The sequence below is a fragment of the Apus apus genome, chromosome 2 (genome assembly GCF_020740795.1).
Source record: "Apus apus isolate bApuApu2 chromosome 2, bApuApu2.pri.cur, whole genome shotgun sequence".
NCBI classification, from domain to species: domain Eukaryota; kingdom Metazoa; phylum Chordata; class Aves; order Apodiformes; family Apodidae; genus Apus; species Apus apus.
In genome coordinates, this window is record NC_067283.1 from 56350338 (window position 1) to 56375715 (window position 25378).

Genomic DNA, 25378 nt, shown 5'->3' on the forward strand with positions numbered 1-25378 from the left:
AAGTCCTTCCCTATAGTTACTACAGATTTATGGTGAATTTCCTGTATTTTGAAGCTAAAATGAGCAGGCAGATTGGAGCCTGGAGATGAGAAAGTGAGGTATTTTTGGGTTTAATCTTTAGGTTATTAGTTGGTATCCCAAAACAGGCATAGAAAGAGAATGCAGTTCTAAACAATAGTGAAGGAAAACTGTATCAACTCTGCTTGGTTTGTCTGGGCCCCAAATATGGGCGGTTCAACCAAACTAAGAAATCAGAGGTCCAGATTCAGTACTTCAGAAGCACAGATACACTAAACAAAGCACATTTGTGACTGTCTGTAAAAATTGTGACAGCAGTGGCAAATACAGTGATACTCCCCGTGGGTTTTTTTCAGTTTGTTCTCTTTTTTGACTATGTCAGCCTTCCTTGTCTTATTCTTTTGAATCCAGGAGGATGGGCTGATGAAGCAGAGAGACAAGGAAGGCAATACAGAGAGATGATAGTTTAGAAGCTAGTGCTCTTTCCAAATAAGTTTTTCTCTGTTTCCTTTTACATAGCTTCATCAATAGTGTCAACAATGTAGTAGCTGTCAAAATAAAAGGAAATTTTCTCAATAACTACTGGGATTAGTAAAATAATAGAAGTTCTGTTGAGCTTTACTTGGAGAGGTGTATTTTCACCTGTTGTTTTATTTCTGAACACATTGCCTAAAATCCTGTTTAATATTCTGTTGCAGAATTTAAGATTTTGGTCATGTTTTTGTCCCTTCTCACAGTTTTGTGTTGTTTTTTTAGGATAGCTCTTTCATTTCACAAATATTTAAAAAATATTTGTCACCAATAGCCTCACATTATATTAACTAATTAATCAAATTACACCAGTAGCAAACTAAACTACTAAAAATATCATGTAAGGTAAGCAGAACAAAATGCTATAAAAGGACTTTGTTACATGTTTTTAAAATATTTATTATGTGTTCTTCTGTTTTTAACTGGTTTATTCCACTTTTACCTAATGTCACGAATGGTCGGTTTAGACTGCTTAAAGAACCACTGTCAAACATATCAGGGAACTGTTTAATGGAAATACCAAGTTGTAAAAGTGTGTCTTAACTAAGTTTGTCAAGGTTCACTCTTAGTGTACTGCATAAAGGCTATCACATTGATTCAAAACTATCAAGACAGAAATCAAAGTTGACAAGACAGAATCTTAGTACACTATAATGCAAAGTTATGTGCGGTGTTGGTCACTTACCAAAGATCTGTGGTTGGTAAAAGGTGTCTCTGCTTCGAGGAGCACCCTTAAGAGATGTTCCAGCTCAAGAGGAGATGACTGCCATCACAGAATGCACAAAGAAGTTTCATTTAGGCTGCCATATTTTTGGAATAAAGTGGTTGGCTTTTAATAAAATTGCATACAGTGGGAGAGGTATGCATCAGACTCCTTGTACCCATAAATTTCTTTGTTTCTTGATAAATGAGTCTTGGAAAAGCCACCTGCTTTTCATGTGTTAATTGCATCATTGATGTTCCAAGCTCATATGTATCAATGCTCATTGTGTCACTCTGCTCCTTTGTGGGTTTTTAGAGAGCAGATTGGAACTAGAGGAGCTCTTGGCCTGGTTATGGCTCAGGCCTTGACCTCCTTTGGAGCATGTAGCAATCTATTGCTAGTGTGGTTAAGGGGTCAAATGCAGATGTCACACCTACACAACTGAATTAATGCAAATGATCTTCAGATCTCTATCTAGATAACAATAATGAAGTGGCAGCAAGACCAGTTTGCCAGCAGTCTTTAAGTTGAAAACCTGCTTTTATCAACAACAAAAAATACACTGTAGATAAAGCAAGGCATGAGGAAAAAACTTCGTCAGGTAACTCTCTGTGGTTATGACATGTAGGGTAAAATTTGTAATGAGTAGTTCAGTCTGCTGCTCACTTCTGTTCTTAGGCTGTAACCTCATACTACTTGGACTGAAATAATAGCAGCCTGGCAGCCAGGATGTTAAAATGTGGGCCCTTGCTCTATGCTATACCCCTGCTGACAGGGAGAGGTGCTGTGTGAGCCTGGTGTGCAGGTTGGGTGGTGTGAAATGAGCGCAAGGCACTGCGCACATGGGCTGCAGGCTTCCCACCAAATGAGCCATGTGGCTGCAGCCAAAGCAGCATGAAGAGGGGAATCCTGCTGTTTTGTGGTATTAGCAATAATGCTTAAAACCATTTCTCTTCACTGTCAAAATTCCATCATTAAATAGTGTGGTAGTGAACTTTAAAGCCATTGGAATGGTCCTTTAATTCAGTGCAAAGCAATTGCCCTTCACTCTTGCCTATGAATTTTGTTTTCTCCCTTAACAAAATCCTGTAGATTTGTGAAGGAAACTTATTTATTTTGTTAAATGTCAAAGTACTGATTCATGAACTAATACTCTTCTGTATTTCTGTGCTTCAGTTCCTATTGCTGTGAAAGTAATTTTATTTTTCATTACATGAGAGTGGAAATTTTAAGAGACCTGCATTATAAATGACTTGATTCACTCACAATTCTCTTTGCCCCCTTATAGTTCCCCTTTTGAGGGTAGCATTAATTCAGTCTCCACGTGTGATCCAGTCTGACCAACTCTCTGTTTCACTGTTTTCTAATTGCACCAAAATTATGAGATGTGGCTGAGTGTTAAATATGCTTCCTATCACGGCAGTGCTTCCTTGATACATATATTTGGGATGTTTCCACTTACAGCAGAGCCTGTGTTGCAGTGCGTGTGTTTAAAAACATTACTCAAACTGACTGGCATAGGTCAGAGTTTTTTTCTGCTGCAGTGGGTTACACCTGAAATGTAAATGAGTAATGTAACCTGCATATTTCACCCATCTTTTGAAATAACTGAGGAAGAACTAGAACAAAGGGCAGTACATTAGCTCTATGAGTATTTGAAACATCAAAACCCAATTCTCTTCATTCTGATTTATGCAACTTAACACAACAGCAGATTAGTTTTAAACTTTTTTCTTCATCAGAAAGGCAAAGATTTTGATTTTTTTTTCCACCTTAGATGCCAATACTGTTAATCTTCTTTATACTGAACAAAATAGAAGTGAAGTGCTCAAATGGATTATAGAGATTATATGCTTTTTACAAATATAATTTTGTTATTTTTTTTTTAGTAAATCCGGTAATAAATATGGTAATTCATGGGCATTTATTAATGTACCCTAATTTATTTTCTTTTTTTTTCTTTTAATATCAGATTATCAGCACTTCTATTACAAAACTGCAAGTTAATATCTAATCTAATTCTTAGGAAACTTTCACAATAATACTTTTCTGTAGAACTACATTTTCATGTAACCAAAAATATTCCAGATATATCAGGTCAGGCTCTTTTAGTGTGTTTTGAGTATCCCTAAGGAGAACGGTGTCTCAATGTTTAGGCATTACCATTACCTAATTTTTTTCCTTTGTTGAAGTCTTTTTCTCCTGTAAGGTTTGTGTCTGTTTGTTAGTGTGGGGTTTTTTGCTTATTGTTTGGGTTTGGGTTTTTTTTGTTGGGGTTTTCTTATTGAATTTTGGGATGTAACCACATGCCTTCCACATGTACAGAAATAACAATACTCTGTTGCTACCCAAAAGAAAAATAAAGGGCACATTGACTCTTAACATGAAAGAATAATTAACAACATAAAGTGAATCTGTTTTGTTGTGTTTCAGAAAAGTGTGATGAACCTCTGGTCTCAGCATTACCACACTCCTCCTTCAGTAGTTCATCGTCTATGACAAGCAGCTATGTGCCAGGGTATGCCAAGCTAAACAAGAGAGGAGGTAAGGAATACGCTCTACCTGAACATTCAGATATTTCAAGAAAAAAATATGAATGTTATTTTTAATATTAAAATGCTTGCTTTTTTTTTTTTTTTTTTTTTTTTTTTGACAGTATTGCTTATGTTATTTTTAACAAAGTTTTCACTGCCTGACAGAAGGTTTTGGAAACAGAATTAATTTCTGTTTCCTTGTATGTGACAGTAATTGCACTCCTTTGCACTGCAGGGAGAAATACACTAATAACATGTAAGCAGCATGGGCCAAATGGTAATGTTGATGGACTCATATGGTACGGTTGTATACATGGACTTCATTTAAAAGGTCATGCCTGTGTTAATCGGGCCAATGGATGTTTGCAAGGCCATGGTTGTTAGAGCAAAACTAAACATTTTCGATGTGCTTTGTTGCTTTAGCTTGTTTGCCACCTTAATAATGATTGCTGTTATTCAGCTTTTTCTGGCACCACAGGAACTTTGCCTTTTGCTGGTATTTCTGTAATGCACTGAGCTGTTGTTCAGAAGTAAGAAAGCCACCTCAGTTTTGGGGGTTGGAAGAAGAGGTGTGTACGTTTGATGATCTACCTGGTCTAACTTTATCTTTAGGGTGAGGCAAATGTAATTAGTGGTCTGCACACAAATCTTTACCTTCCCCTATGGGAATTTAATAGCTTTTACTGAAATATGTAGATTTCTGTATATATACCATTTTGATATCAATCTCAACATTAATTTAACAAGAATGATAAATGTAAACATGAGACTAGATTGACAGAAAATTAGTATTCTGGATACTATTGATTTTAATTTTTTTTAATAGCATCAATTGAAAAGTCCCAATATCTAAATTTTTGTAAGTTCTCGGGGAATTAGGTTGTGAATCAATACAAAAATTTTATCTTTCCCTCCAAATACATGTCAAGGGTATAATGAATTGGCTTAGTGAACTTAGAATTAAGAAATACTTTTATTTTAGAGAGGAGAAAAAGAGACCAAGTGAGAGACCCTCGATCTTCTAAGCCCTGAAGAGCTATGATAATGGCCACCAAACTTGTAGAAGGGTGGGTTATCTGCGCTGCTGCTTTTATTTCTCCTGCTCCTACAGGAATTATGCTGCTCCTGCCTAGATACCATATTCTGTCTCCTCAAAAAAACCCTGAAACAAAAGTTATAATATTTTGTCTTTAGTTTGTAATTTGTGATTCAAACTGTTCATTGCCCAGATGAAAGAAGTTAAGAAACAGTTCAATTCTTAAATTACTTAGGTTGAATTCTGCTGTATCTGATCACAGTTATGTTCATTTACATTCTGTTCCCTGGCCTGAAATATTTAAAAAACCATTAGAATGACTTCCATAAAATAAAGCTTTGCATCATCTTGGTAGGCAGGTTCTTGAAACTGATTTTAGATTACTATTTCTCCTTTTAGTTATCTAGATTTATTACTTTTTAAGCGTAAAACAAATCAGATATCTGGAAGTTTGTTGTGGTTTTTTTTTCTTTTAATTATATTTACTCTCCCCTTTCTTACCCTTATAATCACTACAGTGCAGTTTCTTTTAATGATGTTTCTTTAGCAATTTGGATCTACAGTGCTGTCATTAATCAAACACTTGCTTAATTTCCTGTATCAAAAGGACATGTGAAATTTAGTTGCAGCTCTTTGCTTAAATAACATCTTTAGACTGTTTTCATCCATCTATTAACATCTATGAATCCTTTTGTTTTCCTAATTCTAGTGCCAGTAAAAGTACTGCAGAATCAAGGAATGTGTGTAACATGGGAATGTGGCCTTCACTGAGTTTATGTTTCTGGTTCCTGAAATGGTGGAAAATATCTCTGTTTTAATACTGAGCTATTTTACAACATCATGGCATTACAGATGCTGCTAATCAAACCAGTAATAAGAGAATCCAATTTTTTTATCTCCGAAGAGTCATTAGCAGCTAATAGGTTCCAGAAACCAAATTTGCTATTTAAACCACACTGTGCTTAAGTCATTAAATGGAAAAAACTCCCCCTCCTCTGGCCCCAGACCCTTTAAATTAAGGAAATGGGCATTTGAAACTTCTAGTCTGCAGCCTAATTATGTTTTTCTTTGCCATTTTTGTGCCACTTCACTCTAGACTGGCAAAACACTTTAGTGGAATAGATAGTATATTTTATTCTATTGATTAAGAGACTGATTTATTTAATAGTCACATCATGTTATTAAGAAGGTTGCAATTGTGATTGTAGTTCTGGTTCAGTTTCCTGCTGTAAATGTTGCAATCGGAAGGATGCGCATCAAAGAGTTTAACAGGAGTTGTTTGGGTTTTTAACCGCAGTTTTTAGGAGGCTTCAAAAGCAGAAACATTCACAAGTTATTCCTAATGTTTCATATCACTTTCTTTACAAATCCCATAAATAGTCATCTAGGAAAACAGAACGAAAGCTTAATGGAATGGCATTAATCTGGAAACTGAACTTCCAGGGTATGTCTAGGGTATTTTGCTGTATCAGTATGAGAAAATATTTTACATTTTCCACAGCTGTCTATTCAGAGCGCTGTAAGCCTTTGCTGATTTATGGATTAGTACATCTTTCAAAGGAAATGCAGATTTAATGGACAGAGTATAACTTGATTAGAAAAGTTAACCTCTCCAAATCTGTTTATTTGGTGCTTCATATTCTTCTGTGTTGCCCCTTTTACCTGCTCTGATACTTATTTCTTGTTAGAGTAGCAAAGAGAAGTATCGTGAGCTTTTTTTTGGTGGAAAAAAAACCACCTTTATTTTTAATTCAAAGAAAATGCTGTTTATAGAAACAAATGTTCAGTGTTTACCTGAAAGTTTGTCAGTCTCTTGCAAATTCATACCAAAATCAATCCCAAACCATTCTACTTCAGGTGCATTTCTTAAAAAGTATTTGAAATACTCACTCAGTGATGAGTTCACATTCTATACCTGTGGAAACCAAACATTTCTAAGTTTATTAAATGATGCAGTGTAAAATGTGGAGAAATATGAGAACGTTTTACCTTTCAAATAAATATTTAATTTTCCTTTTCAAAATGAATGACACAGGAGTCCTTCACATTGTCACATAAATATATGCCATTCAGTTATTGCCAGCACTATAACACATTTTAGTAGGCTAGCCAAAAAAATTTGAGAGCTCTTTCCATTTTTGTTATACCTGTTCTACAGATGTAATCTGAATTCTATCACCTTACTAGCTCAAGCGGCATCAGAGGAAAGGAGAGTTTTTAATTAGCTCGGTCTACAGCTTTTTAAAACTCTATGTACAGTAGCTTTTGCATATGTCAAGGTTATGAGGTCTAACATCTTATGACCTGCCAACAGTAGAATCAATGGACTGCATCATATCATGAGGAAGATTCTTAGCACATGTTTGATGTAATGCATTATCAATCTTCCTTTTAATGGTTCCCAAGCTAGTGAACCTTACACTTCTCAATAGTACAAGAATTAATGCTGTCCATCATCCACCTCATACCATTTTAATTTAGGGAAAAAATTCTGCATTATTTCAACATAGTGTATTGTTATAAAAGATAATTGGAATCTGCTTGAAACTGAGCTGAGTCTCAGAACTTCAGAAATAATCCCAGCAGACAGTGAAAGTATGAAGGTCATAATGAATCTTTGGATGCATGGAAATTATCTTTTGCACAGTGGAATAAAGAAGAAGAAATTTGGCATCTGGGGTTCTCTTTCAAGTCCAGTATTAGACGGGAATTTGAAGCTGTCAGTGAAATTGATAATGGAATATGAGAGGAAGTTTCTGTAGGACAACTGATGTTCAAAAAGCAGTCCTTTTATCACCGTGCTGTAACTCCTGTCTAGGCTCTCATGTTACTTTTTAGTCAGTGCTGACCTTGACCTGTTACCGGAATTATTGATGTGTCTACAAAACAAGCATCTGAATTTTTAAGTGTTGCCATAGGTGTAATTGAGACAGTATGTTTTTTCTCAGTGTAGCCTTATATTGTGGCTGCTGAGACAAGAACTTATCTATAATGAGATATGATTCTTTTATTTCCCAAGTAATTCCCAGTAGTTCAATCAGGTCTATTCTGCAACACCTCTACCAATGCAAAAAATGCCTGGGAAGACATCTCACCTTAGGAGAAATCTGTGGACATCTGGCCTAGGCTGTTTTTAGCAGGGCTATTAAAACCTCCAATACCATTACCAATATCACTGCTTTTCCAGTTCCTTATTACTTTTCTGTAATGGTATATGAGAAAGATTTGATGTAATTTTCCTTTTGACAAAATGAATGTCAAAAGGATGATTAGCAACTGTGGATTCTGTGAGCAGTTCGGGCTTGTCACTTCATGGGACTTGCCAGGGATTTAGTTTGAGTGTGAATCTCGAAGAAGAAACTCACTGGCATTAGCATTGTCCAAATAGGGGACAGTAAAAATCCAGTGTGCAGTTATAATTAGCACACTGTAGATTGTCGCCTTAAATACTCCTGCAATCTCTTTATGTTGACAAGACCTCTGGGCACACTAAGATTGCCTATATACAACATCACTCATCATTTTGGTTCAAACCCTCTTGGAAGAGAGTTATTAATAGCATTTGCAGAGTCTCATGGTTGAAGGCTAGGCTGGCCTCTAGACAGATGCTGTTAACTCTTTCCCTTCCCAGAAGGGGAAGGGAGAAAGAAAAAGGGAGAGAGGCTTACTGGTTGGAGGTAACTAAAGCAGCTTCGATGAGATAGTCACAATAAAACAACAAAAAGAAAGGGTAAAATAATAGGAAAAATAGTGAAATATTATCATGTTACCACTGCTGCTGCTGGGCAGACACTGGGAACATCCTGGACTGGACTCAGTGACAGATGGGAACTGGATTCAGGAATGCACAGGTCAGCAATGCACAGATTGGGATCCAAGGCAGAAAAACAGAGTTCTGCCAGGGTGCCTGGGTCACCTATCTGGTCTGCTCCTCCCCACAGGGGCGACCCCTTTTCTGCCCTTTCATTTTCAGCACGGAAGTTGTTTAGCAGAACCAAGCAGTGACCTTGGTTTCTATAGGAATAAGTGTAAGCAAGAGCCTTCATGCATGCCAATCATACCCTTACCTCTGCAATAACTATTCACATCGAGCGTTACCAGTCCTAGAAGCAGGCACTGTCTGGAAAGCATGCTATTAATGTCAGAAGTGCAGTCACTTAGAAGAGACTTCCCGAAAAGTAAAATTACTAAAAAGAAGCCTGGTTCTGTCCTAGATCAGACCCCAGGACACAGCAGTTTGTAAATTTTCAGTTTGTATTTTCTAAGTAGGAAAGCTCTCAAGAATTATGGATAAAATATCATAAAAGAATGGTAAAAACAATGAGAAAAGGAGCAGTACCATCCACTTAAGCTTTTGTTAGTTTACAGAGAGCCCAGACTAAGAATTTATAAATAATTACAACATGGTTACCTTTCACTAAATAAATAAACAAACAATTCCCTGTAAATAGGTGCTTTAAATAAACACACGTTGTACAATGCAAGACAGTTTATTTGGTGAAACTATGCCATGTAACAAATAGTAGATCAAATCATATTATCAGAAGTCAGGGCAAATTAATCGCTGTTACCCATTAAATAATTACTTTTCAATTTTAAAAATGTGGAAAATTAGTTATTAGTGACTGTAAAAAAACACCCTATAGTGGTTCATTTATTAATACAACCTTAAAAACATGTTTGCACTGGACATAGTATTTTTTGTGTTGCACACAGTATAAACCAGAGTATTTCTGGATTTTTTTAGAGAGATTACAAGTAACTACTGCGTGGGATTTGGGTTTTTTTGGTGTTGTTTTAAAATTCATTTCAAGATGAATTGAAATGTGAGGGTAAATGAAAACACTTTGCCTGTGAGGGTAAATTAAAACAATGTCTTTTTATTAGTAACATGACCTTTTGGTATTATTCCTAATAACATTTTTGTATAACCTTAACTTCAACCTCTGGGTTGTTGTTTGTTTTGTTTTCTTTTCTTTTCTTTTAAAATCTATAATTAATTCAGGCTCAGGGCTTCATTTGCAAGTACATTTGGAACTAGAAAGAAAAGTACTGTAGGAAAGGCATTTGTCCCCTTACAGCTATGGTCAAATATTATTGCTGGACTCATATAATTTTTTGTGTGGCTTTATCTGCCTCATATCCTAACACATAATATTTTTTTCTTATTCCTAGCCTTCAAAAGAAATAGCTAGGCACCCTGCTTTGATTTGTAGTGCAGCTTGCTTCAGCTCCACAAATGCTTGTATCTCTGTTTTGAAGACAGTTGTGATTGTCACTCAGTTGACCTTAGCATTTGTTTTCTGTGCTTCAGTGATTTGGCCCTAATGAAACATTTTTCATAAACATTGACATTTTGTAGATGGAATTCTTAAAAATAGGAAGAAAAATGTTTGCACTAACTCATTCGTCTGAAATCACAGGCTTTTTTAGTCTCTGGAGCTATATAAGGAGAAGTAGGAAAAAGCATGCATTGCGAGAAGATAGCAGATTTTGTCAAGGGGCAGGAAAAAGAAGCATCCAAAATGGGAAAAAAAACCCCATCAGTACACATCCAGGTCAGACTGATGTGTTGAAGTAGTAACTTTAAAAAGGAAAAACATCACCCTTTTCATTCAGAACACAGTCCAAGGAACAAAGTCTGTGGAAAGTGAACCTAAAATAATTGGATAAAAATAAAGCATCATTAGCTTATGTTAATTTACCATAGCCAAATGAATACAGAAAGCATGACCATTTTTTCCAGTTCATAACTAATTTGTTAATTAAAGTGCTTATAATACCTAATTGGCTTATTTAATACATGTCTAGATAGGAGAAAAAAAATAAAATACTGAGCTCTCTCTTAAACTTGTGTGTGAAACTTTTTCTACATCAATAATTTGCATGGGCTTGTTCCGCCCCAGGTGCAGGACCTAACATTTGTGCTTACTGAATTGCACTAAGTTCTTCTTAAGCTCCTCAGGTAGCTGATGATTCCCTCCCCTCCTGCCAACAGGCATCAGGAGAAGAGCAAAGAGACAAGCGGGAGTGGAAGCAGGTCCCAGCTCAGGGGGGGCAGATGAACCCCCTCCCAGACTCCCTCACCATACCAGTTGCCCTGGCACAACAGGTATGGAGCTCTAGAACTGGAGGACCAGGGAAAAGAGGAAGTAGATGAACGTCCATCCAGAGGACTGCCTGAGGGAACTCAGCCACTCCCATGCATTAAAACTACTAGTGTTAGAAAAAAAGGAGAGTGTTTGTTGCAGGTGACTCCCTTCTGAGGGGAATGGAGGGCCAACCAGACCCATACCGCAGGGAAGTCTGCTGCCTCCTTGGGGCCTGGGTCAGAGATGTTACCAAGAAACTCCCTGTCCTGGTACGGCCCTCTGACTATTATCCCTTAATAGTCATACAGGTTGGAAGTGATGAGGTTGAGGACAGAAGTGCCAAAGCAGTTAAGAAGGACTTTAAGGCACGGGGGTGATTGGTTGAAGGATCGGGAACACAGGTAGTGTTTTCCTCAATCCCTTCAGTGGCAAGGGAAAACTACGTCGAACACTGAGAGAAATAGGAAGATGCAGCTGCTTAACATGTGGCTCAGGGGCTGGTCCCACAAGCAGAATTTTGGTTTATTTGGTAATGGGAACATTTATGTGACACCAGGCCTACCAAGGACAGACAGAGTTCAGTTGTCTCCAAAGGGGAGGAGGATTCTCGCACAGGAGTTGGTGGGACATATTGATCAGGCTTTAAACTAGGTTGGAAGTTGGGGAGGGGGTGTTAAAGCCAGGACTACTAGAAATGAGCCCAGAGGTGGTGTGCCCATGTCAAGGAGGAAGTTGATAACCCAGCTCAAGTTCATTTACAGTAATGCACGCAGCATGGGAAATAAACAGGAAGAGCTGGAAGCCCTTGTCCAACAAGATAACTATGATGTAATTGCCATTACAGAAAGATGGTTGGATGGAACCCAGGACTGGAATGCTTCAATAGATGGCTACAATCTCTTCAGAAGGGATAGGCAAGGAAAGAGAGGAGGTGGGGTGGCTCTGTACATCAAGGAGTGCTTTGATTATATAGAGTTCAATTATAGTGATGACAATGTGGAATGTTTATGGGTAAAGATGAGAGGGAAGGCAAATAAAGCGGATATCCTGTTGGGAGTCTGCTACAGACCACCCAACCAGGATGAGGAGGCAGATGAGACTTTTTCCAGGTGGCTGACAGAAGTCTCAAAATTGCCAGCCATGGTTCTGGTGGAGGACTTCAACCTGGAGCAGTAACTCAGCCACAAGCAAGCAGTCTAGGAGGTTCCTCGAGTGTATGGAAGATAACTTCCTGACACAGCTGGTAAGTGAGCCTAGCAGGGGAAGTGCCTTACTGGACCTGCTGTTCACTAACAGGGAGGGAATGGTGGGGGATGTGGAGGTCAGAGGCCATCTTGGGCTTATTGACCATGAAACAGTTAAATTCTCAATACTAAGTGAAATAAGGAGAAGGGTCACCAAAACCTCCACTATTGGCTTCCAGAGGGCAGACTTCAACCTGTTTAGAACACTGGTTAAGAGAGTCCCATGGGAGTCACTTCTGAGGGGCAGAGGGGTCCAGGAAGGCTGGATGCTCTTCAAGAAGGAAGTTGTAAAAGCACAGGAGCAGCTGTCCCCGTGTGTCATAAAACAAACTGTCTGGGAAGACGACCAGCCTGGCTGAACAGGGAGCTTTTGCTGGGACTCGGGGAGAAAAAGAGAGTTTACCACCTCTGGAAGGAAGGGTGGGAAGCCCAGGACGAGTAATGGGAGCTTGTGAGGACATACAGAGAAAAAATTAGAAGGGCAAAAGCCCAGCTGGAACTCAACCTGGCCACTACCATCAAGGACAAGAAAAAAAGATTTTACAAATCCATCAACAGCAAAAAGGAGAACCAAGGAGAATCTCCATCCGTTATTGAATGAGAGGGGGAAGATGGGAACCAAGGATGAAGAAAAGGCTGAAATACTTAATGCCTTTTTTGCCTCCATCTGTATTAGTTAGACCAACTGCCCTCAGGGTTTTCAACCTCCTGAGAAGGAACATAAGATTGGAGAGCAGAACAACCCCCCATAATCCATGAAGATGCAGTTAGAGAGCTGTTGCAGCACCTAGATACTCAAAAGTCTATGGGGCCAGATGGGATTCACCTAAGAATACTGAGAGAGTTGGCAGAGGAGATCACCAAGCCCCTCTCTATTGTTTATCAGCAGTCCTGGATAACAGGGGAGGTCCTAGATGACTGGAGGTTTGCCAGTGTGACATCCATCTACAAGAAGGGCCTGAAGGAAGATCCTAGGAACTACAGGCCAGTCAGTCTGACCTCAGTACCAGGGAAAATCATGGAGCAGCTCATCTTGAGTGAACTCATATGGCAAGTGCAGGACAGCTAGGGGATCCTGCTCAGCCAGCATGAGTTCAGGAAAAGCAGGTCCTGCTTGACCAACCTAATCTCCTTCTATGATCAGGTAACCTGGCTGGTGGATGAGGGAAGATCTGTGGACGTTGTTTATTTGGACTTTGGGAAGGCCTTTGCCACAGTCTCCCACAGCATTCTCCTGGAGAAACTGATGGCTCATGGCATAGACAGGTACACTCTCTGCTGGGTTAAAAACTGGCTGGCTGGCCGAGCCCAGGGAGTTGTAGTGAATGGGGTTGGATTCAGCTGGCGGCCAAGTCACCAGTGGTGTCCCCCAGGGCTCGGTTTTGGGTCCAGCCATGTTCAATATCTTTATTGATGACCTAGATGAAGAGATTGCTTCCTAAGTAAGTTTGCAGATGACACTAAGCTGGGTGGGAGTGTCGATTTGCTTGAGGGTAGGAAGGCTCTGCAGAGAGCCCTGGACAGACTGGACTAATGGGCCGAGGCCAATTGTATGAGGTTTAACAAGACCAAGTGTCGGGTCCTGCACTTTGGTCACAACAACCCCGTGCAATCTAGAGGCTTGGGGATGAGTGGTTGGAAAGCTCCATGGGGGAGAAGGACCAGGGCGTGCTGGTTGATGGCTTACTTAACATGAGCCAGCCATTTGCCCAGGTGGCCAAGAAGGCCAACAGCAGCCTGCCCTGCATCAGGAATCATGTGGCCAGCAGGAGTAGAGTGGTGATCCTGCCCCTGTACTCAGGACCTCGAGTACTGTGTGCATTTCTGGGACCCTCACTTCAGGAAGGATGTAGAGCTGCTGGAGCAAGTCCAGAGAAGAGGTACCAAGCTGGTGAAAGGCCTGGAGAATAAGCCCTATGAGGAGAGGCTGAGGGAACTGGGATTGTTTAGTTTAAAGAAGAGGAGGCTGAGGGGAGACCTCATTGCTCTCTACAGCTACCTGAAAGGAGGTTGTAGGGAGGTGGGAGTTGGCCTCATCTCTCAAGTGAATAATGACAAGATGAGAGGAAATGGCCTAAAGTTGCGCCAGGGGAGGTTCAGACTGGATATTAGAAAGAATTTCTTTGCCAAAAGAGTGGTTGGACACTGGAACAGGCTGCCCAGGGAGGTGGTGGAGTCACTCTCCCTGGAAGTATTTTAGAGAAATACAGATTTAGTGCTTAGTGACATGATTTAAGCACTGATTGGGTAGATTAGGTAATGGTAGTGGGATTTAGGTTATGGGTTGGACTAAATGATCTTCTGGAACCATTCTGTCCAGAGTTAGGACTCTTAATGTTAAGGGTCAAGGTTTAAGGGTCTAGGCATAAGCGTCTAGATTAAATGGTCTGGGGTTAAGGGTCTAGGGTAACGGTCTACTGTTACAAGTCTGTGGTTAAGCATCAAGGGTAAATGATCTAACTGATGTGGTGGTGCTAGGTCATAGGCTGGACTTGATGATCTCAAAGGTCTTTTCCAGTCTGTGTCTGTGTTTACCCAACTGTCCGGCCTGTCCAAGTCATGCTGGATGGCAGCAAAGCCCTCTAGTGTATCTACCACTCCTCCCAGTTTTGTATCATCAGCAAACTTGTTGTACATACACTGTCCCCTCACTTAGGTCACTGATGAATATGTTAAACAATTCAGTTCATTAATTGTTTCTAAAGCTAATGAACAGCTGACTGGCTGGAAAGTGATTCTACTGGTGGCAGAGAGTGGGCAGCCTTACAGATAGCAACTGGTCTGTTTAACATGGGTATACTTTTCCTGTATCACTAGGGTTTGGTGAAACTCTGGCCATTTATCCTCAGAGCAGCCAAATTCAGTGCTCTCAATGATCCTAAAAGCCCAGAGTTTTCTTTAAAGGATTCTCAAGCAACACTGGGACATTAACCTCTAGGGCTCCATCCTAGGCCCAGTCCTCTTCAACATCTTCATCAATGACTTGGAACCAGGACTGGAAGGAATTCTAAGCAAGTTTGCAGATGATACAAAACTGGGAGTAGCTGTTGACTCCCTTGAGGGCAGGCAGGCCTTGCAGAGAGATCTCAACAGGTTAGAGAGATGGGTGGTCACCAACCACATGGAGTTTAACAAAGGCAAGTGCCAGATTCTGCATCTGGGACGGGGCAACCGTGGTGGTAAGTACAGACTAGGGAATGAGTGCCTGGAGAGCAGCATGGTGGAGAGGGACTTGGGGGTCCTGGTTGATGGCAAACTGAATATGAGCCAGCAGTGTGCCCTGGCAGCCAGGAGGGGCAACCGTTTCCTGGGGTGCATCAAGCACAGCGTTGCCAGCTGGTCAAGGGAGGTGGTTGTCCCGCTCTACTCTGCTCTGGTGCAGCCTCACCTTGAGCACTGTGTGCAGTTTTGGGCACCACAATACAAAAAGGACATCAAACTATTGGAGAGTGTCCAAAGGAGAGCCACGAGGATGGTGAAGGGTCTGGATAGAATGACTTATGAGGAGTGGCTGACGTCTCTTATTTTATCCAGCATGGAGAAGAGGAGGCTGAGGGGAATGTCCTTGTTGCAGTCTATGGCTTCCTCATGAGGGGAAGAGATGGGGCAGGTACTGATCTCTTCACTCCTGTGACCAATGACAGGACTCAGGGAAATGCCAGCTGAATCAAGGGAGGTTTAGGTTGGATATCAGGAAAAGGTTTTTCACCCAGAGGGTGGTTGAGCACTGGAACAAGCTCCCCAGGAAAGTGGTCACAGCACCCAGCCTGCCTGAGTTCAAGAAGCGTTTGGACGATGCTCTCAGGCACATGGTGTGATTCTTGGGGTGCCCTACACAGGCTCAGGGGTTGGACTTGATGATCCCGATGAGTCTCTTCCAACTCGGCATATTCTATGATTCTGTGATTCGATGAAATAGTTAAAAAATTGTTTAGGTGTTATTAGCGGCTTCATCTTTATGCTATCTTGGAAAGACAGACCTGATTAGCTCTCCAGCTCCACTCAGAATACCTACATTCTTATTTGCATTTGAGCAGGAGCTAATTGTCTCAAACATGGGCTGACTGACAAGTTTATACTTGAGCTTTATAGGTGGTACAGTATATATCTATTTTTTTTTTATTATTATTTACAGTCAGCTGCTTCAAATTTCACACAGATGAGTCATACACATGCCTTATAAATCAGGCAATAGATTATATAATCAATTGTTTTCAAGATTGCAGATGTTACCTCTGGTGTTTCATTTCAATTATTAAAACAGGGAGGGGAATTTTATCCTATTAAAAAAGCTGGCACGCTTTATAATTAAATTTTAGAGTTGATACAGAGGGTGAGACTTTGGCTGAAAAATCCACAGTAATGACACACTGGAGTTCTGCTAGATGCCTCCTCAATCCAGTGCCTCACAAGGTACTTTCCTAAACCAAAAATTGGCACTTCTAACAAAATAGAAGATGATGTACGTCTTCCGAGAACGGAGTTACTGTGTTTGCACAGATCAGTAGGAGCAATAGGAACATTACTCAACATCGGAAAAGTGGCCAACCTCTTTTGAAAGGTCCAGTACCTTTAGGAGGAGCAGATGCTGACAGGTTAGATATCCTAGGCTAGGTTGTATCTACAGATACTTGGAACCAAGATACAGAGATATGTGAGAGTCATCTGGAATTGAGGCAAAGATGTAGTGAGTGTACAGAAAATGCACTTTCAGCTGCTTCAAGGTAGGTGATTCTTGTCAGACTGTACAAGTGTTTCACCCTGTTCTGCACACAAAATGCAGGTTTTCCTTACATAGATGGGCATAGTGCAACTGGTAGGTAGGTTCTTTGAGCATAACCAGAGCACTACCTTTCCCAAATAAGTCATAAAGGGATGTAAATGCTGGTAGAAATGGGAGCTATTTGGCTAACATTATACTCTCCTAGTAGAGTAATTTGCTGAAAGAGAAAAAAAAAGTGATAAAATGAGGTTATTCACTGCAGGATGGGAGAGTGCATCTATTATTCATGTTTCAGCCTTCACAATTATACTTAGATTATTCACAAATACATCTCAGCTACACAGTAAGAGAACATTAATGCTCTTTTTTCTGTGTGTGAGTTAATACACATGTCACAAAAAATTATCTCTGTATCTGGAAGAATCTTGAGTTGGAATCCATTTCCACATCATAGATTTGCCCTTGGTTTAATTTTGTTTTGTCTCACTTTCTTAGACTAAACTTCTAAAATCCATTTGTGTGTAAGACTCACTTTAATATTGATAAAAATTACAGAGGCCTACATGCGTTTGAAGGAAGAAAAGTGCATCAACTTATACTCAGGAAGAGCACGTTAGAACTAAAGTTCAGCTTTACTCAAGCCTGGTATGGCCACTTATAAATGAAAAGGGAAGACGTAAATTATGGAGTGTTGTATAGAGCACTTTAAGCAAGAGAAAATCCTTCCCTTGAGTACAAGAGATAATAATTTTCCTTTTTTAGGTTATCATGGTAGCTGAGATCTCAGTCAGCTTTGTGCTGAATGGCAGAGGCTCATGACACTGCGGGGTGAGAAACTCTTGGTGTAATTAAGAAGCAACAATTGACTTGTGCTTACCCAGATACATATAAAAAAAGTGGTTGTACTTTCTGTGCCCTACTCTATATTGAGATTTGTTGGGCTAAAGGACAGCTAAGGACCAGGCAACCCTCAGAATAAATGTCAATAGTAGTTTAACCCTTTCTTCCTGCTATCTGCCCTGCTTTTCTCCCTCTGAAGTGATCAGTTTGTTTAGTTGTGATGTATTGTTCATACAGGATAACACTGTTCTGTGTTGGCCAACTAAGAAGCAACTGAATATCAACAATGAGCTATTGTCTCTTCAGAACCCTACACTTTTCTGACTGCTTTCTGATTATTTATATTTCTTTTAATACAGACTTGTATTCTTTGTGACAAAATTTGTTTGGATGGTCAATTTTCCAAGTCACTTGATGTTTAATAAATTGTTTCTACTAAGACCCACAGAGCTATATATTTGATAAGCAGTGGAAAAAAGAAGAAAGCTTAAAAACCTTATTTTTGAAAAGCTATATTTTAGGTTGCTTTTCAATATTGACTACCATCAAATTTAGCATTCCTGATGGGCTTTTAGGCCCTTTGCTCCCAGTGAGCTAATTCTGCTTTGGTTAATAAAGTTGTCAGAAATTATCTGATATTTGTAAGCATCAAAGGGTCCTACACTAGGTAAAAATAGGCACTTGACCATGTCTATTAATTGTGTAATATTTATAGATCAGGAACAAGTAGCTGTAAGTTATTTATAGCCTTCTCAGGCTTCTTAGCTTTTGCTAATACAGACTGAGTGATAGGAAGATGACCTGGTTTTGAGGGAAGAATCAGGTGACTTTAGACAATGTTGTAAAAGAGGGGTAGACAAGATTGTTGCTGAGCAAAACAAGGTATTGTGCTTTTGCTGGAAAGAAATATTATTAGGCATTGTCCTGCACTGAGAGGGTTTTATCTGGCTTTCTGCCAAGTGTAGAATATAGTAATTAGATGTTTCTTTTAATACACAAGCCAACTTGTTTTGAGAATGTACTCAGAGAGATGATACATAAACTGCTTTGCTTTCTTCAGTACCCGGAAGTTGTCTATGGCAGGGAAAGGATCTCCAATAAAATCTGGGATTATTTAATTTGCTGATGTTAGCAGCTGGTCAGCAACATGCCCCATAATTGCGTTTTGAATACATAGAGATGAGTATTACTTGTACATGTTGGTTTCCAGGTGAGGTTAATGGTGTGGTTTTGGTTTGGTTTTGTTTTTTTCCCTATTGTGATTAACCAGATTCTAAATTAGACCAAAATGGTGCTTGGTTGTCAGGAAGCAAAAGTTGCATGCCAAATTTCAAAAATGCTGGTTATTGAGAATCCAGAGAAGTTACTAATTATGAGCCTAATTATTATGAGCCATCTCTAAAAGTTACTTTATTAACTTACAGTTTCAAGGCAAAACCAAATTCTACATATTATATGCAGACTTTGTTATCTTTAACACACTGGTGATGATGCCTAAGTTCTTTTCTTCCCCGGAAACCTTCAGTACTGTGAAATGCTGGTAAGACCATAACCAACATACTGACCAGCAATGGCTGTTTGATGAGCCACATCCAAAGTCATCTGCAAAGGAGTGCTGTAGCTGGGCATCAAAGCAGAGGTACCAGAAACTGAGTAGGGATTGGCAATAAATTATTTTAAACATTCTTGTTCTCAGGTTTCTGCTAGACTTAAGGCAAAATAATTAGACTGAGTCCTTCACAGGAAATGTTTTTTAGACAGCTATCTGCTCTGAAGCTGGAGCACCTTCCTATAAACATCTTGTATTGGCCACCCTTTGAGTAATGCATCTAGCTTACCAGCTCACTGCATGTAGTACGGCAATTCCTGTGCTCTTATCTTGTTCTCTTAGGTCCCTCCATGAGGCTGTAGTCACAATGACAGGGTTTGCTGGGCAAATCTACAGGCTTATCCAATTTTATGGATGTTTGCAACATTTTCGGCCCCTCAGGCTCTCCTACAAATGCAAGGAAGTTTAAAGCAACAGGGGAAGTTAACTGCAAGTAAAAAACAACGCAGGAAAGACCCTCCAAACCAATTAATTTACCTTATTGACATACATCCAGATGTTACTGAAAAATAGAGTTGGGACCATGAAATAAAAACTACAGACAAGACATAGGGAAACAGCATAAATAAAGCCTTTGCAATGACAGGAGTATTAGAGTTATCAAAATCATTAAGCCATATAATTTTCAGTCACCCAAAAGCAGCTTATCCCCTTTCTCTCCATCTCTCTTTTGCTGAAAACAGAACATTTTAGGGCCTTAGTCACCAGCAAGTTTTTCTATGTTGTGTTTAGAAGGTTGCACCCGTTTTTCAGTTGGCTGTATGACTGCAAAAACACACAGTCTGCATAGTCTAACATGACTCATGAAACAGAGTAAAAAGCTTAGCTACAGAAATGCTTATAATGATTTCAGAAACTTACTGTTCATTACTTTGCAAGCAAGGGAATTGAAGGTTGTAGTAATGGCTTTTGTCTTAAAAAAGGTCTGAAGATTACAGCTAAAGAACAGAATGCTGCTGATCAGAGTAATGATCAGCATTGTAAGATTTCAGCTTTCTGTCAAGGTACTAGTATCTATTACAGACAACAATTTAATTATGCACTTTATTATTGATAATAAATATAAATTGACTGGTTTACTTCCAGAATTTCCACTCAAATATAGATACTATTTATCCATAATACTGGAAACTCATTGTTAGCATTTTGCAGCTCTAAGTCCTTTGTCCAGCAGAGGTGGTACTATTAATTTTTCTCCTGCTTTCTGTTTGTATATTAGACAAAGGCTACTGATGTTATCTTGTAATGTGGAATACTGCAAAATCATATGAATGCCATAGTAGTGTCTCAACAGAAGCTGATAGCCTTATTTAAAATGTAATGCTAATGCTGGAAATCTAATATGGGCTGCTATTCTGGATGATTTTAAACTAACAACAGCAGCAGCCAAACAGCTAATTTTTGAATGCATTGAATGTAGGGTCTATAAAAATTTAATTCAAAATATTATACCTAGAGTTAGTTTTGATATTGATCAATACCACCAGTATTGGTTAGTATATATTGATAGAGCTTGAAATACTGAGTATATGTAACTTTCTGGCAGGCTATATTTAAAATATTCTTCCCTTTCCTACTACTCACAAGGAAAATCTAAGGACTTTAAAGGTGTAGAAACTTGTAGCTATTTTGGCAAATTTAATAGGAATGAGATAAATTGTAAAAGATTAAGTGGAAGTAGAAAGAGGAGAAAAGAGAGTTTTACAAATGTACATAAGAAAATCTGGCCCCTAAATTCCTTTGATTTTCTAGGCTAGTTTAGCACATCAATTCTGTTTCTGTTTTTAATATTTAATGCAGGGAATGTCAGTCTTTTTTCTGTATACTTTACATAGAAAACACAAGTAGGAATAACATAAATTGTAGAAACAAAACTACATTGACATGCGATGGCTATAGAGCTAATTCAGTACACTGCTTTCAACAAATTAGGACACTTTAAAAAGTAGTTGTCATCTGAATACCACTGTCTGTTTCAAACTGAAGGTATATGATGCACTTTTTCCTGTGGATAGTGCTAGTGAAGGAAGATTATGTGCAAAACAGAACTATTTGTGTTTGTTCCTAAAGGGACCCTCAGGCCATCGAGTTCGTAAATGTCTTCCCTGGGTTTTATTACGCTAATGTACCATGTCCACATTTGATTTCTTTTTACTCCCGGAGGGATTATATTGTTCCTTTAACTGTATGTGTTTGAAAGTATACAATATGCTTCTAGAATACAGAATTGAGCATCAAACTTTACATTGCCAAATAGATGGATGAACCTATAAAGCTAGGTTTACCAATGTATGTAAGCATTTCTTTGAAAAAAAGAGCTCATGTCAAGTGTAAAAGGAAAATGATAAAGGTAGCTTTTAATAACAATTATTCCCTTATAAAAATAAGGGTTTTCTCATGCAGCTTTTCATTCTTTTAATTGGTGGCTTAGCACAGTCAATTAAAATCCCTGGAAATGTCCAGAAACTCAGTTTAATAGCACAGTAATGTCTGGATATTGGAGGGGCAGGGAAGGGGGGGAGGCAGGAAGTTTGTAAAGATAATTGCGGGTTGTAGGTGCACAAAGGTAATTCACCTCTTTGAAGGAGGAACCCAAGAATCTCAGCTTTCTCACTGTGTTCCCATGGAAAGGAATCCTTTCATATGGGAGAAGATTGGTCCTAAGGCGTTATTTGCATTTGAAGCTCTGTGGTATTTTAACCCTGTCAAAAAAGAGACAAATTCATTGCAGTCTTGGTACCCTCTGTGTCACAGCTGTTTCCATGACCTCAGATTCCAAGTACAGATACTTACGGCTAATGGAAAGAGCTGTAACATCATAAAGAGAGAGATCACCAAGAAAAGTTTTAAAAGGTTGTGTGACAGTTAAAAGCTGATGGCTGCAGCAGAGGCATTAAGTTTGTGACAGTGTGCAGTGGTTTTGGTAGTAGTCAGAAACAGAATGCAATTACATACGTTAGAGCTTGATCCTCAACTTGCTAATGGAAAGATGCCCTTTGACTTTGGCAGCTTTTGGATCAGGTGCTTTGTTGGCACCGTTATTATCATCTTTTATCCTAGGCAGTCATTAAGCAAGCATAAGCTGCAAGTCATCAGCCTGATTGAAAATGCATAGTAAGCATTGCTGTGTTACTGGAACACTGAAATGTACATGGAGATTTTTGCAGTTCCTTGATTCCTGAGGCTTGTCACTTCAGAAACTCAGCTGTAGTGTTGGAGAAACTTGCCACTGCATATTTGGCATGATAGAGTGTAATATAATGTGTTCTGACTAGCATGTAATCTTTCAGCTGATGCCTGCAGATCACTTTTCATGGTGCTTGGCAATGCACAGCCTTAGAACATGGATTTATCAGGCACCACCATTGTTAAAAGGTTCAGAAAATCGGTGGCAACTAAAACAATTTCAGTTACAGTACATTTAAGGATTTTTGTAAGAGCAAGGGATGTAATGCTCTTGCTAAGATGTTGACCATGTACCAAACATGCCTTCTATCAGGAGAGATGAAACAGAATTTCAAGTCTGTGAATAAAGCGGGGTAGAAACCCTATCCTCTGAGGAATCTTGTGTCCAAAATCCTTCCCTCATGTTCTTGTACTCATTAAGAATCAAGTATGAAACTTTTTTCCCCTAATCTTTGATTAAGATTATTAAGTTACAGATGTCTTACCTTCCAGATTTCTGTTAGAGTTTGTAAATTCATCACTTGATCTGGGCTTCTCATCCAGTTCTATGGTGTGCACTGGAGTCTGTTCTAAGGTCATCATGCAGATACTGACACAACTCAATAAAATGAGCAGAAGCACAATATTAAGAATTTTTATCCTTGTAGCAAAATATTGGAAAAGGTAGCAGAATGATGTTTTGTCTGTCATGAGCAAAGCTTAAGCTTCTCTTAATTTTGTGACTGAAGTATTTGTGCAACGATGCTAGCAATTATTGGAGAAAGATAAAATATAAACTACTCCCAATTCACTGACTCCATTGTGAAACTATTGTTAAACCTTTTGTGATAAATTTAGACTTTGTTTTTAGTATATTAGAATCTCATTGAAATCTGTGGCATTAATACATACCTCCCTTTAGAAAGCAAGAGTTTGATAGTTAATATCTCATTTTTGCTTTTCTTGAGCCCTTTCCTACGTTTTCTTCCAGAATGAGTTAAAAAAAATATATACTGTATGTTTCTCAATCTCTGTTTTTTCTTTTTGGCTTTTTTTGGGCAATTCTAAAACTTCCAAAAACACCTATTCAGAATAAGGTGGGGATTGTTTACCTTGAGATATAGGGTAGCAAATAATGAGAATTAAAGAAATCCACTTCCAGGAGAGTAATGACTAAGGAAAGGTCAGTATCACATGAAAGTTAATGTGTAGAAAACATGTTATGTATATAATGTGTTATATGTAGAAAATAGTTGTTTGAGATCATTATGCGATCATTATGCAATGCAGAATAAAAAGTTTTAAAAATATTTAAAAAACAAAGTTAGGCGGGAGTGTTGATCTGCATGAGGATAGGGAGGCTCTACAGAGAGACTTGGATAAATTGGATCGTTGGGCTAACGTCAATGGTTTGGGCTTCAACAAGGCCAAGTGCCAGATCCTGCACTTGGGTCACAACAATCCCATGCAACACGACAGGCTGGGGAAATGTGGCTGGAAAGTGTCTGGCAGAAAAGGACCTGGGAGTTCTAATTTACAAGCGGCTGAATATGAGCCAGCATTGTGCCCGGGTGGCCAAGAAAGCCAGTGGCATCCTGGCTTGTATTAGAAACAGTGTGACCAGCAGAAGCAGAGGTGATTGTCCCCCTGTACTCAGCACTGGTGAGGCCACGCCTGGAGTATTGTGTCCAGTTTTGGGCACCTCAATTCAAGAGAGATCTCGAGGTGCTGGAGTGAGTACAGAGGAGGGCAACTAAGCTGGTGAAGGGCCTAGAGAATAAATCTTATGAAGAATGTTTGAAGGAGCTGGGAATGTTTAGTTTGAGGAAGAGGAGGCTGAGGGGAGACGTCATCAGTCTCTACAACTACCTGAAAGGACATTGTAGGGAGGTTGGTTCCAGAATCTACTCAGTGGTAATTAGCGACAGAATGAGAGGGAATGGCTTCAAGCTGCAACAGGGGAGGTTTAGACTGGACATTAGGAATTTTTTTTTTCACAGAAAGAGTGGTTAGACGCTGGAATAGGCTGCCCAGGGAAGTGGTTGAGTCAGCATCCCTGGATTTGTTGAAGGGTTCTTTAGATGTGGTGTTGGTGGATATGGCTTAGGGGAGAACTTTGCGGAGTAGGGATGATGGTTGGACTTGGTGATCCCAAGGGTCTTTTCCAACATGAATGGTTCTATGATTCTATGATATAGAATAAGAACTAAATTTAATAACTAATTTTCTGTTAGAGCAGAAATGTCACCTATCTTACCACATTTAGCAACCAAATCTCTGGAAAGGTTTGAACATTTGCACATGTGGGGTTTTAGTGAACACTGATTTAAGGGAAGGAGGAAAGCATTGCGGGAATAAGACTCATCTTTTATTATCTTAATAATGTGGAATACTGTAACCTGTATAAGACAGTCAGATCATACAATCTTACCTCAACATAAGAAGAAAATCATATTTAATGGCTACTTTGCACTCAACATGTTCCTCTGTCCTTTTGCCTGTGGAAAGTCCTGTATTGTGTCACTCATACTCTGCTATTTTCTGTCTGCTTAGTTAATTAAAGTTAGTCTGACCTGGTGCAGTTGTTCATATTTGCCAAGATACTGTTCTTGTAAGAAGCTACTCTTACAATAATAGAATAATTCTGATTGAAAGGAACTGCAGGAGGTCTCCAGACCAATGACCTCCTGTAAGTAGAGTTCAGCTCTGAGATCAGACTTGCTCAGGCCTTTAACCAATTGGACCTGGAACACTTCCAAGGACAGAGACTGCAGCCCCTCTCTGCAACCTGTTCCACTCCCCAACTGTTCTCAAACAAAAAATATATTTCCAGTCGAAATATCTCTAATTTCAGTTTGTATCAATTTTTTCTCATCTTCCTTC

At 39.3% G+C, this 25378-nt stretch overlaps 1 protein-coding gene across 1 annotated transcript in view; it reads left to right on the forward strand.

Annotated features, from left to right (window-relative positions):
- The window catches only part of CNTNAP2 (contactin associated protein 2), a 1111126-nt gene that overhangs the window by 335274 nt on the left and 750474 nt on the right, over window positions 1-25378 (forward strand). Inside the window, exon 2 of the mRNA XM_051611595.1 lies at window positions 3686-3796. Within this exon, the coding sequence (XP_051467555.1) occupies window positions 3686-3796 (111 nt within the window). The remainder of the gene's footprint in view (window positions 1-3685; window positions 3797-25378) is intronic.